The sequence below is a fragment of the Grus americana genome, chromosome 2, assembly GCF_028858705.1.
Source record: "Grus americana isolate bGruAme1 chromosome 2, bGruAme1.mat, whole genome shotgun sequence".
NCBI classification, from domain to species: Eukaryota; Metazoa; Chordata; class Aves; order Gruiformes; family Gruidae; genus Grus; species Grus americana.
In genome coordinates, this window is record NC_072853.1 from 118,160,263 (window position 1) to 118,186,339 (window position 26,077).

General features: G+C 39.0%; 1 protein-coding gene across 18 annotated transcripts in view; it reads right to left on the reverse strand.

The window, feature by feature from the left end:
- The window catches only part of ARPP21 (cAMP regulated phosphoprotein 21), a 332,344-nt gene that overhangs the window by 98,372 nt on the left and 207,895 nt on the right, over positions 1-26,077 (reverse strand). For 14 of the 18 annotated variants that reach the window (XM_054814943.1, XM_054814937.1, XM_054814931.1 and 11 more), the window contains exons 2-9: positions 15,224-15,392; positions 13,360-13,565; positions 12,472-12,513; positions 11,483-11,572; positions 7,213-7,363; positions 5,854-5,932; positions 4,475-4,534; positions 3,462-3,602 (exon numbers count right to left, since the gene is read on the reverse strand). In XM_054814943.1, coding sequence (XP_054670918.1) covers positions 3,462-3,602; positions 4,475-4,534; positions 5,854-5,932; positions 7,213-7,363; positions 11,483-11,572; positions 12,472-12,513; positions 13,360-13,527 — 731 coding nt within the window. In that variant the 5' untranslated portion in view covers positions 13,528-13,565; positions 15,224-15,392. Of the gene's footprint in view, positions 1-3,461; positions 3,603-4,474; positions 4,535-5,853; positions 5,933-7,212; positions 7,364-11,482; positions 11,573-12,471; positions 12,514-13,359; positions 13,566-15,223; positions 15,393-15,478; positions 15,515-26,077 lie in introns of those variants that run through there. The other 4 variants (XM_054814944.1, XM_054814942.1, XM_054814938.1 and 1 more) reach the window with 2 other exon arrangements.

Genomic DNA, 26,077 nt, shown 5'->3' on the forward strand with positions numbered 1-26,077 from the left:
TCTCATTTCATTAAAAAGCTTCAAAAACAGTAGAACTTCTTCACATTCCAATAAAATTAAAAAGAAAAAAGGCACCTTAGATTAAATTCCTCATCATAAATTGTCTTCAGACTCCAAAATTGTCATTGTGGTCTGACTGTATTTTTAAGAGAGACTTCACCAAGAGTTCACTAAAGCTCCAGGATTGCAATCCCAGAGAGATTCAAGTCCTAGTGCATTTTTACCACCATCTTCCCTTCTCTGTAAGGCAACGTGGTTGACCAAACAAGCCACAGCCCTCCTTCCAGCTACAACCCTTTCAATAAGCTCTTTCTCAAATTCCAAGCCCTTGAAAAACAGGGGTTTTTTTAATAGGCAGAGGTACACAGAAGTAGATATATGTTGCCCTAAGTTGGCTAATTGATGAAAGAAATTAAATGCCCCCATCCACTCCATTCATACCCTAGTCCCCCGTTTGACAGACCTTACTCCATACCGCGGCACCTCTAAGGTAGCGTCGTTACCAGATTTTCCCCAACCAGCCCATTCATCTCAAAGCCCATTAACTCTCCCGACCCTTGTGCCTCCACGCACCTGCGGGCAGCGAGCATGGGAGGTCTCTGCTGAACCGAATAAATGCACCTCGCTGCCCGGAGCCAGGGAACAAACACATCGCCTGCAAGCGTGAGCAGAGATGTGACACGAACACTTGCTCAGCCAGAGAAATAAGCCACATGATGCTTATTCAAGCCCAAGAGTCATATGCTCTTCCCAAACAAGCACGCATACACCGAAGTCACAGCCAGTGCAGAATTTATGAATTCTTGAGTATCCAAGAATATTCTTCGCTCTCCGCAGTATGCAGCTAAAGTACTTTGGAAACCATATGCCATAAAGAGATAATTTATTGTCAAAATGCAAATCTTCATAATATCCGTCTGTGGGGCCTCTCCATAAATTCACATAAAACTATCAAGGCTCAGGCTTACAGCACAGCATAACCATGTTGAACAGCGTGTCAGCCGCTCTCCAGATTCTCCGGTATTCTGGATACTTTCCAAGTAGTAATTAATAGAGTCAACACATTCCCAGTATTTGGTGTTGATTCTGAACCGCACAAAATTGTCTCCTCTGAGAGTACTGAAATGCAGAACACATGAAATCACATTGGACGCTTTCGGATGTGGAACTTCTACAATATTTGTTGCGGATAATAAAATCTCATCAGCTTTTATTCAAGCTGGATAATAACAATCTATTTTCTGTCAGAGCCAGGGATGTTTTAAAAAAACATGCCATCTCCTCCAGTTATGGAGAGAAAGAGCTACTTCTACAAAGCCTTATCTTACGGCAGTATCAAAATAATGTAAATAACACACTGCAAGCACCATGATGCAATACGAGCTTCATATAATCCAGTTACCTACCACCAAATCACTGCAGAAGGGAAAAAAATCTGCAGTTTGTGCACTGCTTATGAAACAGCTGTACTCACAGTCAACAGAGGGACAAAGCCCTGTATCTATTTCTGGAAGCTCTACACTGGAATGATGTCAGAACCAATTTGTCTGGCTCCCTGCCTCACCTCCAGCTTGCAAGACCACAGCTGAGATGGTCACTCGATCCGTTATACCCACGTAACATCCTGCCCGCTGAGCTTGCCCACAGGGACATCAGTTCATGCCTGGTCAACAGCCTCGCTTGCTCATTCCCACCATGCAAGAAGCCACAGGTTCACCACAGCACTCGGACCAAGTTTTAACCGTTGAAGAAGGCTTCAGTGTCCTCTCCAGAAGCACTGTGCGTGCACTTCCAACAGCGCTTCCAGTGCTATCCATCTCTGTGATGCATAGCCACACAACCAAGCAAGGCATTCTCAGATATTTAATGTGATATTCTCACATTATCAAGTCAACCAGGAGAAGGCAATGCTGTGGGTAAAGATCTGTAGCAGTTGGTGCACTACAGAGGTGACACAAATGTGAAGGGAAAAGGGAGAACTGTAAAGAGAGAGGAATGCCTAAGAAAAGCATTCAAATATGATTGATTGTGTTTTGCTTAAGAGAAGACTAGGGTTTTTTTCCTCATTTACAACTCAAAAATGAACACCAGTTTGCTGCATACCCAGCTTTTTCTTATTCATACCCAAACACAGCCCTCGCACAGGGGCAGGTATTACCTGATCCTGAGGCTAAGCCTTAGCAGCCTGAGTGTTAGTTTAATCAAGCTACTGTCATTCTCTTCTGAAAATCAGATTGTTAGCGCACGCTTTATTCAGATCTTTAAAACCATTGATGTCTAAGCGTTGTTTTAGAGATGCCTGAGTATCTCAGGGATAGCTCATGCAAAGAATCCAAAATGAATTGTCCGTCATCTTAAATTTATTTCACACACAAAAGATTTTTAGGGCTCAGTGACATAAAAACCAATGCGTTTCCAAAATTAGGTAGTCCTTCTAGCCTTCCACAGGAGAAGCTAATAACATTTAAAAAAAAAAAAACAAACACCAACTCTCTGCAACTGAGTCTGAGTAAATCACCTAAGTACTGGATATGTAAATGAAATAAATGTTTTTATTTCTCCTACTAATTGAATACAGGAAGTACACAATTTTCAAATGGGGCTTTCCTGTTCCAATACCAGATACCAAAACTTCATTATCCATTTGTAATTACTTCCTCTTCATTATGTAGTTTATAGGTAAAGAGGGAGAGGAAGGCTACAGTTCCATCATGGTTAATACACACGTGGCACTCAGCAGAACAATTGATGCTGATTAGACAAGGACACATGACTGCATCTTTGCTGAATTAGCCAGGGAACTTCGTACCGAGCTTTTGCTAGCTTTATACAGGTTCACGGAGGAGAGCATAAAGCATGCCAGCACAAGTTTAAAGTTTAACCTGCCAGGAATTTTGCAATGCATTTGAACCATCAGAAGGAATTTATATCCCACAAAAACTCTGTGGTCAAACTATGAGATTTGAAGAGAAAATAAAGTGGAACCAGGAGGGTAGAAGAGGAGGAAAAGGGAATGAATGGTGGCAGGTGGTGGAGGGGAACCAAATCCTAAACAATCAGGTTGGGCAGAAAACGACTCTTGAAGCAGGGAGAGCCAGAACAAGGGAAGAGGCAATTCCAAATACGTTTGGGTTATTTAGGAATGCAGCCCTATGGTATCAGGTGCCATGTAAAGCAACAGGCTCATTTCTGCAGCAAAGTGGTGGCACTAAGGAGTCAGTAAAAGTAACATTCCAAGATACTGCATTAAGTTTCTCACAAGAGACAACTTGGGTTGAGTTCTCCTTATGCATCTTTATATCCTTAAATAACCTCATAATGCGAGCCCTGTCCTCCCCTCCCACCCTAGAAAGAAGTAAACAGCACTCACAAAAATTTTTAAAAAATACGCCACGCAGCCATGGTACAAACCAGCTCTTGTGACAGGGAACAAGGAAAAGCACAACAGTGTTGCTACTTACATTCTTGTATTGCTGGTCTTGTTGATAATTACGGATTTTCCGGTCTGATCCACGTTGTGATCCATTCCAAAGTAAGCTGCCACTCTGTGTACTAACATCCTCTGATATGATGACATCTGAGGGAACTTTTTATAGTGATTACTGGGGAAAAAAAAAAATTGCATTGATAATTAGATTTCCCTCTGAGCTATAATTAAATGAAAATAACAATACATTCAATAATTCAGTGGACAAAAATCTGAAAATTTTTCCTTTGTGCATTTACATATAAATGTTTGCTATGCGAAGGCAGAAAAAAAAAAGAATTAATTTTAGAGTTTCTAATAAGCATATTTCCATGCACTACACTGGGACAAACAAAGCTCACGCTTCATGGTGTCAACCGAGTATTCTGTATATTGGGAAGAACTCATCCCCCGACCCCGCACACACGCTCATGCTTCCCTGCACAAACAATCCTGCAGGTTTGCTGAGATACTGGCAACAGCTTTCTGCCTTTCTCCCAAAGGTCAGATGCCGGGCAATGCTGGAAAGATCTAGTTTGGCAAGTACTCCTTTTTTTCTCTCTTACTGACAAAACGCTTATTTCCCATCAGCATAATTTCTTCCTCTGCTACTATTCTGACTCTCTATTTTTAAAGCTGCAGAAACATTTTATTTTAAAGAGCACGATAGTTGCAAGAATCCCTCCACCCAAGTTCAGTTTTATTTTCCAATGCATTAGAATTGCATAGCACATAGGGAAAACCCGTGAGGTAGCATATGTGATCATCCTCTGCACTGAAAGCTTTAATTATATTTTTGGACCTAAATGAGCAGAGCCAGTGCAATTATGATGCAATGAAGAGCAAAAAGGTTGTCATTTACATCTACTGTATTTTCAGCAGCCTAATCTTGCAGCGTGCCAGTAACGGTGCTCAGGAGCACTGTGGTCCACATGAGCATATCCCTTGCACACCTCACATTGCTACACACACGCATAACTTAATAACCAAGTGCGGAACTCAACTTACTTGTTGTCACTAATAAAATCAATAATTTCCTGTTCCATTTTCAAGAGTATCATTCTGTCCCTGTCAAAAAGAAAGGCAAAGATTTGTAGCATCAACCACCAATAGACATTTTAGATGAAAAAATGAATATATCAATGTTTGTAAGGCAATTTTGAAAGCGGTGTCAGCCATCTTGATTAAAAATGAAACGCTGGTGCATCTGGAGAAGATTGAAACCTGCTTTGCTGCACCTTCACTGATATTCACTGACACACATGACAGATTTAGCTCTTCCTTGAGCTCAACTATGGTCTGAGAGTACTTCGAGCCCCAACAGGCTGCGATCAAGGCATTGGCATAGAAAGACTGACTGCTATGGGTAGCTTTGGTCCTTTTTCACTCCCCCCCCCTTTTTTTTTTTGGATGGAAAATGAGATTTCCAGCTAACCTAGCTCTTTCATGAGAAGAGCTGCTACCCACAGAAATTTTCTATATTTTGTCCAAGACACATCTTCCATGAGGCATTGATCTGCAGGCAAAAAGACTGGGCACATCTAATCTACTTAGTACAATGAAGAACAATGCCTTTGAACTACGGCTCCCGGGAGGCAATGCCGCAGCATTTCTCAGTCAAAATGGTCTGTTTTCAACTGGAAGGTCTCAGATGTACCCCTCTCCTGCCAAAAACATTCAAAAATTTCCCCAGCATATTTCCACACATACATCTTTTCTAAGCTTGTCAAGAGTCCATCACTCCTTAGTTCTTTTGAACTTTCTCATTTTGTGCAGACGAAACAATTCAAGGACTTTCCATCATCTATACAAGAGGTTATGCAAGCTGTTAGGTACCCAATTATTCCTAGTTCTCCTATAATTGCAGAATTACGTGGTACCTATTCAACAGGTTCAACTGAAATGAATATTGAAAATCGCAACATATAAAAATGTTACAGTTCCTTCCTTAGACATTTAGAGGCAAATTTAACGATGAGATGAGCTTGTTGCTCCAAATGAAAACTATGGGAATACCGAGAGAAGACTTTGGCACTGTGCTCAGGATTTTAATTGTGTACAGCAATGCCAAGAGAAAGCTACTTTACATTCATAAACAAATCTCCAACTGCAACGGTTATAATATATTACTCCTAACATCGTGTAGAGCTATATGCAAGAAGGTAAGGACAAGGACCAGATGTTGCTGAGAGTGAAATTAAGCAATGGATGACTGGATGGGGGAGTAGAAGTTGATGACTTCTTATAGCTTTTTGCTCAGTGATCAGCCTACCTCCTCTATGTTTTCCTTCATAACCATCTCCAGAACTATATAAAAGACAGTGTACAGTTACGGGAACTTGAAGACCACCAGCTATAATTTCGGCTCTAATGCAGAGAATACCTACCTGGGATTATTCTTTAATGTGTTAATGAGAAACTCATGCAAATCTATGCCTGTTGAGTCTGTATACTCTTGACTGCAATCTGAAAAATAAAAACAAACACCCCCCCTCATTTATTTCATTTCAACAATTATGATTAAGCTATGCTATAAATCAAAATCCATTTTCCAGCAACAGTCTGAAAGCACATGCTCTGAAAGAAAGTGTTCATTTGGAGTTCAGACAAAAAAAAAAAAAAAAAAAAAGATCTACACTCAGAAGCATCGGGTGGACATTCACGGTTCCTCTGTACCATTCTACTGAGAACGCAGCACCAAAACTAGACAGTGACAGAAACTGCTGGTCATTTGAAAATCACAGGAAACCTTCAATGTCACTCAAGACCCTGCCAAGTTCTTCCTTTAAACTACCAAATAAAATTAAAATAAAATTTTAAAAAGTTTTATTCATCAATGTCTCTTTGCATCACTTAATAAACGCTGTACACACGACAAATGAGGCATCGTGCCAGTGGGAATTCTATTTGCATTAATAAACTGAAATCCAGTGACGCCCAAGAGTGGGTGGGTAATAGGGATGCGTGACAGTAGTCAGAATTAATTTTTCAGCATTGCTATATCGCCTGACTCAAGTACACACAGATCCTCAAGCTGGCGTGAACTGTGAGAGCTCCATTGAAGCCAACTGACAATTCACACCAGCTGCGGATCTACACCCAGGTAGGCAATGATTATTTTTAAGAGATTACACTGCAACTTTGTATCATGGATTAATTAAAAAAAAAAATTTAAAATACCAAATTTTGATACAAAGTCTTTTCTGAAGAAGTCTTAGTAGGTGATAACAGTAGATCGCAATGCAGGTTAAAGGTCATGGATGGATTTCCCTACAGTATTTGAGAGAAATTCTCCATGAGAAAGGAGCAATAGTGAAGAGGATTAGTCTCTGCTGCCTACATTGCACAAATTACATGCCAGTATGTTATCATTAATGGGGGAAAAAAGTGTATTAGAGTCTTACCACTTACGTTGTTATATAAATCATACATATATTTACATATATATGTGCGTGTGTGTTTATACCAACATGGTTCAGTATTCAGAAGAATGATTTTACATTAAAATAAAATTAATAATCTCCATACCAAACCTCAGTTTAGAAAGCTTCTTCACTTTCAAAGCTTGATGTTTGTATGAAAAACAAACACTCCCATGCATACACATTTCGGGTTCTGAGTTTTCTCAATATATGAAAACACTTCTCCTGTGTATTTATACACACATAAAGAAATGCATGCTTACAACAACACACAATTCTTTTTATAACAGTAATTATAGCAATTTAAATGTTTTTTAAGTTCACCTTTTGATAACATTCTGATCTTGGTTTTTTCACTGTTTTTATCTTTTTCTTTATTTTTATCCTTCTCTTTTTCTTTCTCGGAGTCATCTTTACTAGATTTATCTTCTTCTTGCAAGCTAGGAAAACTTGAAAGCTGTAGTTGGATTGATTCCTGTTGATGGAAAAAAAAGAAAGATAAATTTAGGGCCAGATTCAGTAAGCTTTCCATGGCTTCCAACGTGCAGAGATTTGCGTTAAACTATGTGCAGCTAGAAAAGCTGAAGCCAGATACATTTTTTTCCTATTTGAAAAATGATTTTTTTCCAGGAATATAATGACATCTTAGATGCCAAATTCTAGTGGTAAGTGTATTTCTTCCCTAATATTTGAATAACATAAACTTTTAGTCTACCTATATTAATAGCATTATATTGTTCTACACTTTAGTAATTCTCACTTAAGACTTATTAGGGCAGTGAAATGTGTTTTATATGGGCTAAGTAATTCTATAATTTAACCAATACTACACATGTTAAATGACGATCGATGGATAGACGACTGAAAAATATAACTTTTTTCCCCTCACTAAAAAATCCTGCAGGTTCATATGAACTGTTTTGCACATGTAAGCACAGTACCAGCTAGACTGAGCTTTCAGGCTCTGATAGTTGAAGAGTGCCAGCAAATTATAAACTCAGTCCTATACAAGAGGACTTACTAACTTAACAGGTACTTTAAATATAAAGACACACGCAAACCTGCCTTTTGCTAAAGGGGTGAAATGTGCATTGCGATTTTCAAACAAGGTGTGGCAAGTGAACTTTTCCACAGCGTCACCAGTTTTATCCTCAAAAATTCAGTATTTCAGAGACTATGAGTCCCTCTGAAAGCATGCTTCAGCTTTACAAATTTAATTAAGCTGAGAATTCAAGTTGGTTTGTGTTTTCCAATTTGCTTAAAAAAACTTGTTATTTCTTTCTTACAACATTACTTTATATTGGCTTTGTTTTAACAAACTACAACTTGTTTTCTTTTGAAGTTACCATGGCATAATTTATATATTTCAAGAAATACTGATCTGGTTAGAAAAAAACTGAAGGAAGCATACTTCTGTGTTCATATTCTTATGAAGAAAAAATGGCCATAACAATAATAATATATACTTAAGTAATGTGAAAATGCACATTTGAATTAAGCTGTCACAATACTCCCTGGTAATGCAGTTTTCTTTAATAGAAGAGAGTACTGCATGCCTGATAATTTTCTGACATCCATCATGTTAATGAAAACCAAATTCACTAATACTGGAGAAATCAGAGTTTCCTGAATACTAGTAAATTCCTTTCCTTCACGATTTTTCAAAGAATACTAGCATACCAAAAGATCAATACAAAACTTTAAAGTAAGGGGTGGGTTTTTTTAGCAACCAGACCATTATGAATTAAAAAAATGCTTTCAATAACTATTACAAATTTTAGGTTTCTGAATTTTTTAAAGAAAAAATTTTTTTTTAAATCAGCCACCACAACACATGTAAGACAAGATCCTAACAGAAGAAAATATCAGCATAAACATGCCACAGTAAGACAGAAATTGGGTTATTTCTCAGCTTAATCATTACTGACTTTTTGTGAAGTTTGAATGTGGCACAAAAGACTTGAGATGAAAAGCACTGTAAAAGAGAAACAAAGCCCTAGAGCCAAAATTTAACCTGAACTACCGTCCTTAATCCCTACTTCTGTTAGTTTTGGCTGACAGTATTGGCGAAAAACTGAGCGTACAGAGGGAAAAATTGGGAACTCCTGGTCATTCGAGATAAGGATATATAGAAAAACGTTTGCTAACCTGCTCAGTTACGCTCAGAGGACTAACGTTATGCCTACTTTCTTTCACTTCAAACGGCAGTTCGATTTCTCATTCAAACAACAAACTTTGGATCAACGACTGCCAAAAGACCCCGAAGGATAACTCTGATTCCCTGTGCTGCCCGGAGCGGAGCAACTGTGCCGTTAGCTTTTCAAAACAGGAGAAAAATGTAGCTGGCCATGCTGTTCCCAGGACATTAATCCTACCCTTCACAGTGGTTGTTAGAATGCACTTATGAAAAGAAAAATGACAGACTTTATGGATAAGCACACATATGAACATATGGTAGATACTGTCTTACATGTAACGTAATATATATTTGCACTAAGAAAAAACACACAAAAAGGGCTGTAGAGTCGTGAAAGCAAGCTACTGTGTATTTTCTTAGATTTTTATTGATTTTTCTCAATAATAAAATACAATGTTAATAAATACATTGATACAAGGTAAGTATAGTGAACAACAAAATAAATGTTCAAATTGCAATAATACACTTCTTGGTCAATAGTATAACATTAAAGGCAACATTCCTTTTAAGTAAGGACATAGTGAACCATCAGGTAAGCGTTCAAGATCAAGTAATACAGGTAAACAAGTGTTTTCCCTATACAGGAAAATGAAGGCAAGTATTCAAATATAAATACAAACATCAAGTCTGCAGTACAATCCATACTCAGTAGTTCTGGCAATGTACCGTACATTCTCTGGTAATTAATTCCCTGTGCTTTGTAAACCATTAAGATAAAATAATAACTTTAAAAAAAAAAATCCAAACCGAAAATAAGCTTTTTCTCCTCTAACGTGAAAGCAAAGCAATTCAGTTGGCACGAAACCTCCTGTATCCTTCAGCCAGTCCAAGGAGGAGCCTGCAGGTCCAGCTTTCCATGGCAAAGCTGAGCCGCATTCATTAGTAAAAGGACAGCAAAAGTGCAACTCCTATCCAATTAATTACACCAAGCCAATTGTGTCTTTAGGATAATGGATGCTGGGGTCCAGGGAGGCATTTTATCTCCCATAAATGTTTTGATATGGTCAAAGAAATCTTTGCTGCAGCTGGTCAAAGTCAGGTAAGACCAGAGGCTGCGTGTAAGGGGAACCCCTCCTCTGCCTGGCGTCGGGGTGCAATCCGGACAGGGATTTTACCTCAAAACCTGCCAGTCTTTCTGACATTTAATACAGGTCCTGTGCAGTACATTATAAACTACCATACGATGCTTAATACAATCTGTTCATATTATTCTCCTTTTCATTCTCCATTAAACAATAGAAAATACAAATGAAAGCAGAACAAGAGCCACGCATCTTGAGTAACGCAAGTTAAGCAGAAAGCGTATACCTACAACAGAACAACTGATAAAATAACCTGCTCGTCTACTGCATAAGCGTCATTGTAGAGCAGTAGAACATGTAGACGTCCCCCCGCTAAACAACCTGGTTTTTCTCTCAAAAAAAAAAAAAAAAAATTAAAAAATAGAAAAACCTCTCTATGCTTATGAGCTTAAGAGAGCTGGATTTGTTTCATTTCAAGTCAATAGAGGAAATGGTGAGAAAGTACACTTAAATGTGATTTTTTTGCTTTTGTGCTAAGCTCACAAGAAGTCGCTTGCTCAAGCTCTCTTGATGGCTGATCTCATTCGCACATACACATCTCATAAATTATAGGCAGTGGTCATGATATTTTGGTTTCGGGGTTTTTTTAAGCCTCGCTCTTACCAGGCAAGCCAAGAAGAGTATTTGAGGTTTTTACTTTTGCTTTTTGGGGTATTTTTTTAAGTTAGTCTAAAAAGACTGTCACCAGTGTTATTGTCCGAGGTGAGGGTTGCAGGGGACAGAACTCTACCAGCTGCTGGGAATACAACACTACCAGTACAGATGAACTCAAATACACGCTTTTTGATACCGGAAAAATCTACACCAAGAGTTTAGAAAATGAATGCCAGTCAGTAAGAGGCATCCTTGGCTCTATCAACGCATTTTAGAGAGTGAAAGACCTGTGAATTTTATGTGAAGAGGGACACTGATATGAACTGGAGTCTCAGAGGAACCAGAAACCAGAGCATATTCATAACTGTGTCTGGTGCAGCCTCGAAAGAGATAGCCTTAGAGAAAAGAACATATTAATATTCTTTTTGATTGTTACTATTTTTTTAATTTTAAAATCTGAATTCTTTTGAATTCTTTTCCATTTGCTGAAATTTTCAGGGGGTCTGGAAAAAAAAGCAAACAACACCCTGTGATATAGTGTAAAACTAATATTTCAAAATAAAGTTCACGCTAAACCAGATAACTTCATAAAAATGTGTTCATTGTCGGATGTAATCTTTCCCCCAAGAAAAACATTGTTAAATGCCCAATTAAGTAACATAATCATGCAACTGAACATGGAGGTCAACCATGCAGCTAACAGCAATGATTGCAAGTGTACCTGATTATCATGAATATTTTCCACTCCTGGACGAGGGGATGACTCTTCACACACAGCAAGGCTCCGGACAAGTTTTCCTTTAGCTCCTGACTGAATAAGAGACAGAAAACAAAAAAAGAGAACACTACTACTGACCCCAAGTCACATCGGCTGTCCCTAAATATCCCAAATACTACTTGCCCAGTCAGCAAAATTGCACCTGCCTTCGGTGCGGATAGAAAAGGATTCTAAGCAATAAGTCATTTGCAACACAGGGGAGGTGGTAGGTTTCTTTGCTTTTAATCATCTCTGCTACAGTTCACCCACTTCCACCAAAAATCAGAAGAGCAAAGAACAGGTATCCAATACTGAAGGTAATTTAACATAAAGTTAAACTCAAAGGCTCCTTCTGTCATTTGGGTTTGGGTTTGTTTGGTTTGGGTTTTTTTCCCTCCCCTCTCTTCTTCTAGTAGTATAACATCCAAGGAACAGTGGCAATAAAATGTGCCATTTTTATGAATCTGCACTTGGAAAATTAACAGAAGGTTTTGGATTTGGGTTTTTTTGTCCCTAGAAGCTCCTTTCCCCCTCACCCTGCCCCTTAGGGAGCCAGTCAGTCTCTGCTTCTTTATGTCAAGATTAGTCCATTGAAATAAAATTCAAACAAAAATGTTAATTACTAAAGCAAAAGGAACAAGCTTTTTCCTTCCCCAGTGGCACACACAAGCTAACACGAGCACACAGTGAGCCCAGCAGCATAGAAGTACGATGGATAAATAAAGAGGAGCCTGACACGTTTATCTAGAGCAAGTCCTCTGCCTTTGTACAACAAGATTATGGGGTGAGGGGGAGAAAAAAAAAAATCAAACCAAACACACACAAAACCCCCAATAACCCAAACACCCAAGCACTACACAAGTGATGAAAGGCCATCATTTCAATTGCAGACAGACATTTGATTGAAATTATTTATCCTACCATGACATGCAATTCCAGAGATAGACCCTTACCTTGGATCTCTTTTTCTGCTGGTTCTGATTTGCACCTCGTTTCTGGGTATAGCAAAAAAGAGAAGCAGTTATCACTTCAGTGGAAAATGTGCATGACAAGAGCATTACCAATAAATAAATAGACTAAATCACTCCTAAATGATATTTTAATCAGTTGCTGACTGCAAAAACGACTTCCCCAAACCCAGTCTGGAAAGCAGGGAAAACCAAGAATCATCTTTGCTCACTTCATTCATTTTAGGAGCAGGTATAAACAACAAAAAAACCACACTGCATAGTGTTCTATAATTTTGCATATAATAAGAATGTAAGAAAAGGCATACTTAAGTAAATGCTCCCCCTCTCCAAATTCCTCTTAAATTGTAGTCTCCCCCTTTATTTTTATATTCGATTGAGCAAAAAGGATTAAAACCCCCTCATCCGATAAAGTCTTCTTAGCAAATTACCTTCTTAGGCTTTGCATAACAACTTTTTGTTGGCAGTAACACCTACAAACCAAACCACACATTAAGTAATTATTCATTAGTATTACCTGTAAATTCATGAGATCAAGGTAGTTTTCTAAATCCCCAAAGAGGGAAAACAGTCAAATATTTCACCAAGCTTTAAACACAGACGTCTAGGAATTAACTTCTCAGAAAAATTAATAACATGGAAAGCAGCCTAAAGAGCTTGAACAGTATAACAAATAACAGCATTTATTTTATAGGGACATAAAAGGAACCCCAAAAAATTAAAAAAAAAAAAAAAAAAAGAAAAAAGAGAAACCGTCTCAAAATTATGAGAGAAAAAATAGGGGAAGCGTAGGCAATGAAAGAGATCATACAAATGGAAAGGCAATGGTAACACATTGATATTTAACGCGCTCATTCACTATTCCTGTCTTACCTGCAGCTCTGTCTTGGCATCGCTCAGCTTCTCCTCCTTCTCCTCTACTTCTGAGCTTTCAGATTTATTAAGGATACAGTTGTCCAGGTTCCCTTCGGAGATGGCAGTCTCCTGCTCTTTCGCAGCTTCCTCTGCTGTCTCCTGGTTCAATTTACCTTGCTCAGACATTCTTCCAGACAGAAATTAAAATAACAAGATTTGGTGACCTGAAAGGTCAAGATATCACGACAGAAACACACACACAAAAAAACACTGGGGGTGAATTTTTATTTATTTATTTTTAATTCCCAAGTAATTTCATTTCCTTTGATAAATAAACCAAAATATGCAGCTCAGGAGTGAAAAGCTACGTATGTCCCTGCTGAAGAGACGTACGGAATCAACAACATTGGATAACAGAAGAATCGTGCCAGGTTAAACAAGCAGAGCTCCGATCTAAACAGTCTTGGGGGACAGCGGATTTAAGGTAAGGTGCTGTGACCCCAGCCCAGCCCCAGGACTGCCAAGGTGCAGGCAGGGATGGCGAGGGACCCTCCGCTACAGAGCTCAGCGGCACCAGGCAGGAAGGAACCACTCAGACTTCCAGGTCTCCGGCATCTCAGTGCTCCCCTCCCCTTTTTTTTTTCCTCTTTTTAAAAAAAAAAAAAAAAAAAAAAAGAAGAGTCAAACAAACAAAGCAAACAAATAAAAACCAAGCATGAGCAACAGCACTGTTTTTAGCACTCAACCATGGTTCTTCTACATAGCAGAAGCCCATGGTGCTCACTACCAGTTTAAAAAAAAATTTGAAGAGGTAATAATTCAATAAAAATATGAAATCTGAATTTGGCAATAAAGCTCTCAGGGTCAACGTTTTCAGGCATCAAACTGACAGCTCCATTATTAAAATCCTAAGCCTCTTCCCAAACCCCATGTCACTCTCCAGCACTATGAAAATCCTACAGGAAGCCCTTGGCAGGTATTTCTAATGAAGATATCTTAACTGAACTGCATTTTCTCTCAGCTCACAATGGGTTGTTGTACAGAAGCTTTAAAGGCTTTTCAAAGTTAAAGCCTATTATTATTTTCTCTCTTTTTCTCTCTCTCTCTCCCCCCCAGCTCCCTCTTGAAGCCTCCCCCACTGATCAATTGTCAAATGAGACTCATGAATAATTTAACTTTTCTTTCCCCATCCATTTGGCTCAAGAAGTATCTTCAGGAAAAACAACTGCGGTTGAGAAAGGGAGTTATTTGAGAAAGGGTCTTTTGCAATACCTTGCCAATTCTCGACAATGAAACAGTGACTATTAAGCAAAACCACACTTTGCCATGTTTCTTTTTACAGCTTAAAATTAACGTTCAACAGATCTGATATCACTTACCTTTTTTTTTTAAAGCTATGTTTTAGTCAAAAAATAAGACATACTGAGTTTTAAAAACTTCTTCCAATTTTTGCTTTTGTTTTGACACTGTAAGCAAATAAAATAATAAAACCTTTCCTACATATTCTTCCCATTGGAGAAGAAATGAAGCCACACAGTTCATAAATAACCTGACTGGAATATGAAGCTCACAAATTAGCCCACAGTAAGCCAAGTCAAACTTCAAGTTGTTCTCCTTCCTCCCACCACCCTCCCCATGAAGTCCCATGGTGTTGGCTATTCTGCAGTTACAAATGAAACTTGAACCGCTTTGCTAAAAATTCAAAACACGATGAATGGCAAGACCTGAAACTGGTCTGTTAAATAAGCCTTAATTTGTTAAGGATTTTCATCAAGAAATGCACATGCATGCATGAGTTCTTTATGGGCAGATTACCCCGCAGCTCATCTACATGCTTACACCGTGTTCACAACCACGATTACACTCAGAAGCAGCCATTTACCTGAAAAACTGCTATAATTCCCACTGTCTTTCTAGTGTCTTCTGTTGCTCTTCGCTGGTTAAGTCCACACAAATGATCAATGACAACGTGAGTCCCATGTCCCCATTAACAGTTCAGAGCGCCAATCTCCATGCTGGTCCTTCAGAGAGTTTGACGGATCATAGTCAACCTGGAAAAAGACGAAAAGTAAATAACAACAACGGTAACAATCATGGTACAAGGTAAGGAGGCAAGAGATAGGACCAGATTTCTAACACTAATGACCAGCTTCAAGCAAATCACTTTCACAGCTTGATCCAGCTCCACCTGTCTCAAAACTGACTGCTTCTTCTCTAATGAAGGCTAGAGCCGGCTGTTCAAGTCATAACAGCTCCTACGCAAGGAGCTAAAATTAACAATTGCATTATGCACTGAAGATTACTCACTTCAATTTTAACCTTTTTTAGTGAATTCCAGCACTTTTCATTAAAAAAAGCATATATACATATTTATATATAAGCTCATCTGTTTGCTTCAACAGAAATCAATGAGGGTATGAGGAAAAAGGACTTGCCTGCTTTTTAACTACAGCTTCTGCTCCAATTAAAATTTCAATAGTCAAACGCTAGTGAAAAAGAAGCTAGGTGGGTGCTTTTAGAAAGCGACCTGCTTTGCCGGGGTAGTGAATTGAGATGTTCATTTAATAAGCTGAATAAAAGTTTAAATGATCAAGAATGGGAGGAGGAGAAGGAAGAAATCCTATTCCCTGAACAACGGCCACCAGAAAAACTTTCTTTTGCGGCACTGCGTGAGGAGGAAAAAGGAGATCTCCGGGTTATGGTTCGGAAAATAAACCTGAAGAAAGAGTTGCCTCAGCAAAGCAATCTATGCTGTTCATTAGGATTGCGTTTGCCAGCTGAATAGCTGATCTGACAGAAAAGGAGAATTTTGGGATGAGTGAGACTGATTTACGAGCCATGGCTGTGTGCCGACTGTCTTGATACAGCAGGCACCTCTGTTTCAACTGTGATTCATGTGCAAGCCTTGAGAAATTAGAGCAAATACACAAAAACAGCAAATAGGAGGAAACATATTGTTCTACTTGAGAGAAAAAAAAGAAAAAAGCCGAAATTCATCTCACACTGATATTAGACTCCTTGTTTCTAAGGCATATTTTAAATTGTGCATGGTTACAATTGCTGTACGGTATGTGGCAGCGCACTGGAACTCACCACGTTAAGAGAGCTGAATTTCATGTGCCAGAAACATAATTCAGCCTTTCACAAAAATCAAGTCCTGCTCTCTCCAGGAGCTCAGGCGCACAGAGGAGACCAGCAGGCAGTTCTATAAACTACCACTGTAGTGGTATATATACATGAAAATATTTCTTTTCCTGAAATCACTTAATAATTTGTACAGAGTAATACAAAGTACATCTTCCCACTCGCTTTTTGGTATTTCTCGCTGGACATTGTTGGAAATTTTATCTCATTGACAAACATACTTATAGGATCATGATGGGAGTGGCAAAGGAACAATATGGAAAATTATGCCTAAGCACTGAAGCACATGCAAATGTATTTCATGGAGCCAATACTCAGAGAGAAAAGAGTGAATAAACCACTGACTTAAAAACCTTTAACCCTTCCATTAACCCATTCTCTCACACTTTTCAAAGAGATAGAGGGGAAAAAAAAATCAACTAAAACCAATCACAAACCAAAAACCCCAAGGAAATACAGTACATTAGTTTCACCTGGAAAACAGCCAGCCAGAAGATAGACCATTGTAATCAAAAACCTCCAAAACTAACTGAAAAATAGACAGCTGTACCAAAATCAGGACAGAAAAAAATTATTTCAGGATTCTTCACTGTTACCATGTGTTGTGAATTAACTATTCATAAGACAAACAAACAGAGCAAAACAAAAACCAGACAACAAACCAACCAAACAAAGGGTATCACATCCAGCAAGTGAAGAGATTTGCCAAGACTCCAACAAACAGCATTTCTGGTCTTGTGCCACGGATGCTCAACATAATCTTATCATGCTTTACCAAAGACATATTTCTTCATAAACCAGAGTTCCTCATATTGTTACACTTAAGATCTCCAACGCAAACATCATTTTTCATCGGCAATGTATAAGAAGACCATAGAATCTTACAGCAAAACAACAAAAACCCCCTATAAATTTCCCCAAGAAAACATAACCAAGTAGAAAATAAGCTTACGGTGTGCAGCTACCATTTTTCAAACCTGCTGACAGTGTTTCTTAGGATTATTTGTTTAAAATAAATCCTTCATAATTATCTTTTGGGGGGAGAAAAAAAAAAGTCAAGAACTCAACATATAGCAGTCACAATCAAGCTCTTCACCTTCCCTCAATATAAATTTTCTCCTCCTCCTCCTCCATCAGGCAATTTACAAGTGATGACTAATCATTTACATACTACAATACGTAAAATACACTTCTGGTTGTTTGGGTGGGTTGTCAAAGGAACTCAGGTTTCTATAAAATACTTCGGGGAGAGTATAAATAGCAAAAAGGAATCACTCAGAAAATAGCCATTAAGAGTGAGACATTTTGATTGAAAATACATCTCTCTTCCACACGTTTCCATGATATCTGGTTATTCACTGATGAATGCACTTTTTTCTATTGTCAGTCCTGCAGTGACAGCACTGCTATGGAAAAACATACTGGATTATTCTCTTTCTTGCACATCAACAGAAATGTCAGCGATGATTTGACTGTCAAAATCTTCAGTACCAAAGTGATGCAAAAGGCTGAATAAATGCACTTGTGTTTTTGATCCTCAGGTAAAAACCGCAAAGCTCGTTGCTAGGCAAAACACACCTTCTTCATTCGCAAGCGAGCAATATTTCGTAGGGGTGCCAGGATCTTAGAAGTGGTCTGCAAGAGCCTGCAGCAAAATTTCAACCTCTAATTCCTTAAAGAAACTTGAAACTTGCACACCACAATGAAACAGAAAACATGGGTGCCCACCAAGCCATTTGTAGAACCACTTTAAGGGAAATATAACCTGTTTGTACAGAATTTGTAAGCACCAGCTGATCAGCATACACTGTGGAATGGAAATGCTGGTTTGGTTTTTTGTTTTTTGGGTTTTTTTTTTTTCCTTCCCTTAAATTGCTTGCTTTATTAACAGGATTTTCATTTTAGAAGCTGAGGGTACTACTGAGCTTGAGCAGCTACTGCCAGCTCTGGCTCAAAGAGACAGGGATGGAAGAAGATGCCCATGGTCATATACCTTCATGCAATGCATACCACGCAGATTCCAAGAAAAGTTTGTGGGAAGGAATACACAATTTAACGCAAGAGTTTAAAAACTATACCCAGAAGAGCAGCTGTCAAAAAAGCACAGAATAAAAAAAATGAGCAAAAGCATTAGAAAGCCCTCCTAAATGAACATCTGATAGCTGACTGTCAACTGAAATTAAACAGACACATCTGACAAAACCCTAACAGCCCACCTCAGGAGAGCAAGCCCTTTCTATATTACGTATCAGGAAGTGTTCTGATGGTCTCAAAGGTATCACATACTGAAGCAGGAATTCTGAGATCCTTATGCTCCCAGTAAGCATTAACATGTCCTCTCTCAGAAGTGAAGAGGAGCGGACTTTAATGCCAAACAGCATACTCTTAACCAAGAGCAGGCAGCAGCAGGCAGCAGGATTGAAACCTGCCAGAGTGAAACCCAAGTTTTTTTTCTCCAAAAAGCTGCTAAGCATAGAGGTATAATCGTTTGAGCCTGAACGGCTCCTGTAACTGAAAATCGGCTGATGTCAGTGGTACCTATACGTCAGGATTCTTCTCATCCCATAGTGATTCTCTGCTCGCATGAATGGCTCACAGGTATGAGCCCATGAGCTGGAAGCAGAGATGTCAGTCACGACTTCCGCTATGCGATATATCCCTTATCCATATGTATAAAGATAGCTTTGACTCACTATTGCCTACTCACTCATCAGATTCCTAGAAACCACTGGAAATGGACTACGGCATTATCTTAAGATTATCAGTACACACAGCCCTCAATGTTGCCAAACTCTCATGGCTTAAAGCATAAACTTCCTGTTATTTCACATTTACTTAAATATTCCAGTTCCTACCATGAAGCAAATCTATGAAAATCTCAGTTTCACATTGAAAACAAAGGTTTCAACTCTCTGTGGTGGCTTCAAATAAAATCTTCATGATATAAAATCTATTGTTCAAAAAAACAATAGGGCTGATCCTGCTGGACACCAGGTGCCCCCCAAAGCCACTCTGGCACCCTCTCCTCAGCTGGGCAGGGGAGAGAAGGTGTAACAAAAGGCTCCTGGGTCGAGATAAGGACAGGGAGAGATCAGTCACCCATCACGGGCAAACCGAACTTGACTTGGGAAAATTAATATATTGCCAATCAAATTAGAGTGGGGTAATGAGAAATAAAAACAAGTCTCAAAAAACCACCTCCCCCCACCCCCCCTTCTTCCCAGGCTCAACTTCACCCTCGATTTCTCTCCCTCCTCCCCTTCCAAGCAGCACAGGGGGACGGGGAATGGGGGTTGTGGTCGGTTCATCACACGTTGTCTCTGCCGCTCCTTCCTCCTCAGGGGGAGGACTTCTCTCATCGTTCCCTGGCTCCAGCGTGGGGTCCCTCCCACAGGAGACAGTCCTCCACCAACTTCTCCAACATGAGTCCTTCCCACAGGCTGCAGTTCTTCACGAACTACTCCAGCGTGGGTCCCTCCCACAGGGCGCAGACCTTCAGGAGCAGACTGCTCCAGAGTGGGTCCCCCACGGGGTCACAAGTCCTGCCAGCAAACCTGCTCCAGCATGGGCTTCCCACAGGGTCACAGCCTCCTTTGGGTGCCTCCACTTGTTCTGGCATGGGGTCCTCCACAGTGGGCTGCAGGTGGATATCTGCTCCACCATCAACCTCCATGGGCTGCAGGGGGACAGCCTGCCTCACCATGGTCTTCTCCAGGGGCTGCAGGGGAATCTCTGCTCTGGTGCCTGGAGCACCTCCTGCCCCTCCTTCTGCACTGACCTTGGTGTCTGCAGAGCTGTTCCCTCACATCTTCTCACTCCTCTCTCTGGCTGTTGTTCCCCCAGCAGCTTCCTCCCTCCCCCCCTTCTTAACTCTGTTACCCCAGAGGCACTACACCATTGCTGATGGGCTCAGCCTTGGCCAGCAGTGGGTATGTGTTGGAGCCGGCTGGCACTGGCTGTATCGGACGTGGGGGAAGCTTCTGGCAGCTTCTCACAGAAGCCACCCCTGTAGCCCTCTCTCCCGCTACCAAAACTTTGCCATGCAAACCAAATAGAAGGACCTACATCATCAGACAGGTAGTATTGTGTGCTCCTTCTCACTGTTTTTCCACAGAAATACACATACACACTTGGAAGCCAAGTTTGCTGCTGTGTATTAGCATAGCAGGATAATGATCCATGCCAGCTCTCACATCAAAATGCTTTAGTATGGAAAAAAGTATTAAAATACAAGAAAAATTAAGGCTGTGAAACACGTGGAATCCTAAAGCTCACTGGTTGTTAAAAGACTGAAGACTAAACCTTAAAAAACAAGGGGAAAAAATATTTTTGAAGGAAACATTTGAAGCCTATTTTTTTCGCCACCTCCTCTTGCCTTCATTTTGTCTCGTCTCCATCATCACTACAAAAACAGACATAGTGACTGCCTGCATCTTCTGTTCCTACATGCCACAGACCTTTGCGGGTCAAAGGTTATTTAGATTCATTTACTGTTGGCACTTTAGCAGAGACTGTCAGCAGATGCAATTTTTTTTTTTCCAAGGAGTTACAGAAACATGAGCATCTGTGTACAAGCAACAGCGCAGAGGCCACTGACCCACCTTAAGCAGGCCAGCAAATAACCAACCATCAGTGGCAACAGTGGTCAAATTTGATGAAAACGGGGCAGACAAATACATTGGATCAGATTTCAGATCCTACACAACAACAGCTTGTCTTTTAAGAGGTGACTAGATGATACGAGGAGCAGTACCTCACTTGAAACCTCTGTCTTGGAATAGCACTGGCTTTCCTCCCAACCTGTACACAAAATCCAGTATTTGCAAATTACAGCAGAGATGAGAACAGTGTAATAACAACAACAACAAAAAAAACCAACAAAAAAACCCCCCACAAAACAGAAACAAAGCAATTTTTTTGTTGTTTACACTTGATTCCTTTTTTCCAAGGGATGCTCTTGTTCCTAATGAATTACCGCCAATATTTTCCACTATAATCCCCTGTCAGAGGACCTCATGTCAATGTCATCATCTTCAACCACATAGTAACGATGATGTTCCCTCTAGCTTGTTATATTTCTGCAAAGCTAGATGCTTTACCCAGGAAAATAAATATAGATGGCCTATCGGGAAAGCCTGTTTTGTTTTAACGCTTAAAAAAGGCTCCAAAAAAATGCTCTTTTATCTGTCACGATGACCATTTGAAGTCTCCCAGGATCAGCATGAAACGATAGGAAGCTTTGAGTGGTCGGGCTAATAAATGTCAGTCATGTAAGTTTACTAAGAACAGAGTAACACCCAAACTTTTAACAAGCTAATCAGATGTACAAATCGGCATGCTTGGAATGAGTTGTTTGCTTTAGCTCAGCCTTCAACACCGCCTCATGCATTTCAAACACATACACCAATTTGTATCTCATTCCTAGACATAAACCTGACAAATTTTCCTAAAATCAAAGTCATTAAACTAACTAGTCTGACTGTTAGGTGGTGGAAAACAGCACAGGTCCCGTGACTCCAAACACAGAGACACAGTGGTTCCCGGCTATCCTTTCAATACACAAAAGTCATTTCCCTCAAATCCTATCAGGAAAACAATAGCCAACATAGGCAAATAGAAAGGGAAAGGGGGACCCAAACTCATCTTCCCACATAATAGGTCTATTTCTCAGCTATCAAAAATAATTGTATCATAAAGTCCCTTATATAGACTGATCAGCTTTATTTTAAGCTTAGACGGGGTCTAGGGAGGATGCTCTAGTAATCTTACTGTAAGGATGTTCCAGAATCTCACTGCCTTGGCAGGACACTTTCTCCATTACCCCATTGTATACATCAAATACTTTGTACATTTTTCTTCTTGTGCAAATAGTTGTTCTTTAAATAGCTTTCCTGATTTCTTGATAGTTCTCTCTTCCTGTGGGAAATAACTGTACGTCACCTCATTACTTGCTGTTAGGTTTAAAGAAGCCAATTCCTTTTAATCGACAGTTAAACATATATATGCTATTTCCGTTACAATCTACATCTAGTCTAACTTTTATCGATTGATGGTCTGCTTCAACATTTCCTTAGATCTCTCTCACATTCTTCCTCCACCAGGACTGCACTCTATGCAGACAGACACTCCTCCACCCATTGATGCACAGTGGTGAATACACTAGAGGAGCTCTGTTTTCAGGAACACTAAAACCAGTTTAAAGACAGTAAGTATCATAAGAATATCCCAGAAGGCATATCAACATTTCAGTATGATACAGTGATCAACAACACAGCATAAATGAGCGTGGGTTCCCTGCAGAGGAGTCTCAGTTGGGCTGAGGGCAATCAGAGCTACTGCAGAGCCTGGGAGCTGTCACAGACCGAAGCGGTGGGACTAAGGTATCCAGAACAGTCTAGGTGAGAAAATTCAAGCCATTTGTGGTACACCACGATATGCTATTACACATAATGAAATCTGAAATAATACATAGCTTACATTCATTTTAATTTGAAGTATATATTAGTTTAATGCAGGAGTTCTTGAAACATTTTTTGTTTCTCCAAGTCAAGCTATCCCTACTCTTGTCTTCCTTCAATGCCTTCTCTTTGACCTTTCTATCCTCTCAGGTAACCACTGATAAAGTCCATTTTGCTTTACACACAGGAACTATAAGGTCAACTTAATCTATTTCTTTACTCAGTTCTTCCTAAAGCTTAAGGACTTTACTAGAAAACCTGAGCACTCCAAGTCTGCGGCCAGCTAAGCCATCATGTCTCATTCACTAATAACCAATTGTGCCAAACACAAACCAGTGGATTCCAAGAAGGGGGAGGAAGAAAAAAAAAAAAAAGAAACAACACCTCAACAAAGAAAAGCAAGCACTTTTGTACACTACTAACATAGTTTTTACACAAAACTTTCTGGGCAGCCTCTCTCAAAGCAATTTTTTTTTTTTTAAAAAATACATAATACTTATGGGTCATCCACATCCTAAGTTATGACCAATTGCTTTATACTTCTTCCATCATCACCAGTGGATGAAGGCATAACCACAATGAAAATGCTGCAGGAACAGACCAAGTATCACATATGCTTTTCCTGATTCTTCTCTTTCCCAACTTATATAATGGCCCCTATATTTCATCCTGCCATTTCTTGACAAATTAGGTGCATTTTCACTAGTGCTAGCTTAATTGGCAAATCCTGAAAGAAAATAATTGCTAACAGCAAAGGAGCATTATGCTGATGAAACAAGACCTGCGTTATCCACTAGAATTGCCTTAGCGGACAAAAACTGACTGCAAAACAGCAAAAAGCTTTCACATAAGAACTGAGAGAGATAAAAAAATATATTATTTCCATCCAAAAGTATCTGTTGATTACTGGAATTAAACATAGTAGCTATTCCTATTTGTACTAATATCATTTTCTGAAACAAAACTAGCCTGCGGCTAAAGAAAAATTCTTCTTTCCAGAGGGTGGAAAAAAAAAAAAAAAAAAGCTGTAAATCTATATAAGGTTTAAAAAACATAACAACAACCACCCCCACCACACATGATGGGATATTTCCCCCCCATTTAACTTTGCTGTTCAGAAACTGTGCAACTATACTCTCCATATTCAAAGATGATTGGTATCAAGCTTGTTTTAATGCAGAGTAAGTTTTCCAAGCCCACATTCCAACCAATTTGGATAGTCTGCTCTACAAAAGGCAAAAGCTAGACCCTTTGAGAGTTCCCAATACAAGATTATTTTATTATTTTAATATATTATTTCATTAATTTGTCTTTATCAACATAAGACCACTCCTAAAATTTCTTCTTGATTGTGTTTATCAGAAAATATACAGGAATACAAATGCTGAGCTGATGACTTCTTTTGGATATTAATAGATCTAGGAGAGCAACGTCCAGTGAGAACAGTTTACGTAGACAAAAATCTCATCAAGTAAGGCATCAAGTATTTTGCTAGACACTACTATTCTGTCTAAAATCTTGCAAGAGGTATAGACAAGATTTTGGCAATTTTCAAGCAAATCTGGAGATTCCCCTTGTTTTTAACTTTGAATCTCCTGAGAATGACTATAGATTCACATCCCCCTGTTTTCTCATTTTTAAGCCCTTCTAGAGAAAAAGAAAATTAAGACAGAGACATTATCTTACTCTCCTAACACTACCGAGAATTTATAAGCACATATAATAGATATTTATATCTATACATTTATATAAAAATGTATATTTTATGTACTTATTTTACATATCTTTACATTTTAATAAAGGTGTATTTGTATTTTCTGTAAATACATTAATCTCATTTTGTTGGTCCCATTTTGGCTCATCTCAGGCAACGCAGTTAAGTATTAAATACCACACATTACAAAAAGAAGCCTTAACCTCACTACGGATTGTATTCAATGCTCTATATTGCCATGGTTTCAAAAGAAAATGAAGAAAAATGCCAATTATAAGCATAAATTAGAAGTCAAAATGCCTACTGATTAAACGCATGTTATAAAAGCCAATGAAACCATTACACATTTCTGTGCAATGCTCCCAGCACTTAAGTGCCAGATATCCTCGGCTTATGCTCACTTGTAGAGATAACAAAGAAATCAATGTTTATATCTTTTGTCAATTCCCTTGCCATCTCTAAAAATATTGTTAGAGATTCTCCCCCTATGTTAAAACCCATCTTAAGATATGTACTGATATACCTCCCATATCCTCGTTGGCAGCATCAGTACGATATGCTAGACATCGCAATCAATTCCTGAAGAAACAAACAAAAAAATCCAGCTATAAAATACCAATCAGGTTATTTTGTACTGTCACCTTAACGGCCAGCGAGAGGAAGAAATCCTCTTCAAAAGCAGTTACAATAGAGAGAAAAAGCAGAAACCCAGGTTTACAGAACTGCCAGTGCCAGTTCACAGATTTGTAGCTTTAGCCTCTGAAAATGCCTTGCCAGATACCCTGCGGTTCCTGCATTATGTTTTGCCTTTTCCAGTAGGTAATTCCAGGCTCCATGCGATATTGTGAACAAAACAAAAGGCAGAAACAGTGTTTCTATGTCTGTTTGTGTTTTTCAGGGAAAAAATTATGACATATGTATGGGAGAGAGCTAAGCAGTTTTGTTAAAAATGTAATTGGCCACTCCACATATGCCCAGCCAGAAAGCTTCATGACACACAAATTAATAAAAGAGAGCAATGAACACACAGCAGAAATCAAATCTTCGAGCCAATATCTCTAAGGAACATGTCCTATTAAATTTAAACTAGAAAAATGTATATATTTAATCAAAAAGGACATTAAAAAAACCCAATCAGAAAAACAGTGAGGGGTTTTTGAGTACTTTAAATCTTGTTATACAGATTGAAGTCTCTACAAGTTCAAATATGATTTTAGGAAAGCTTCTATAATAACCAAAATTGTGTTTACCTGCTGTGAAACGATCTGTCTTACTTGGCACTAGAAACCACTAACTACATCAATGATCTAAAAATATGAAGATTTAAATTACAGGAGAGAAGTGTGGGACTGAAGTTCTATAGTCTGTAATATATTCGATTTCCATTGCAGAATGGCCATATCATCACATTTTTTCATTG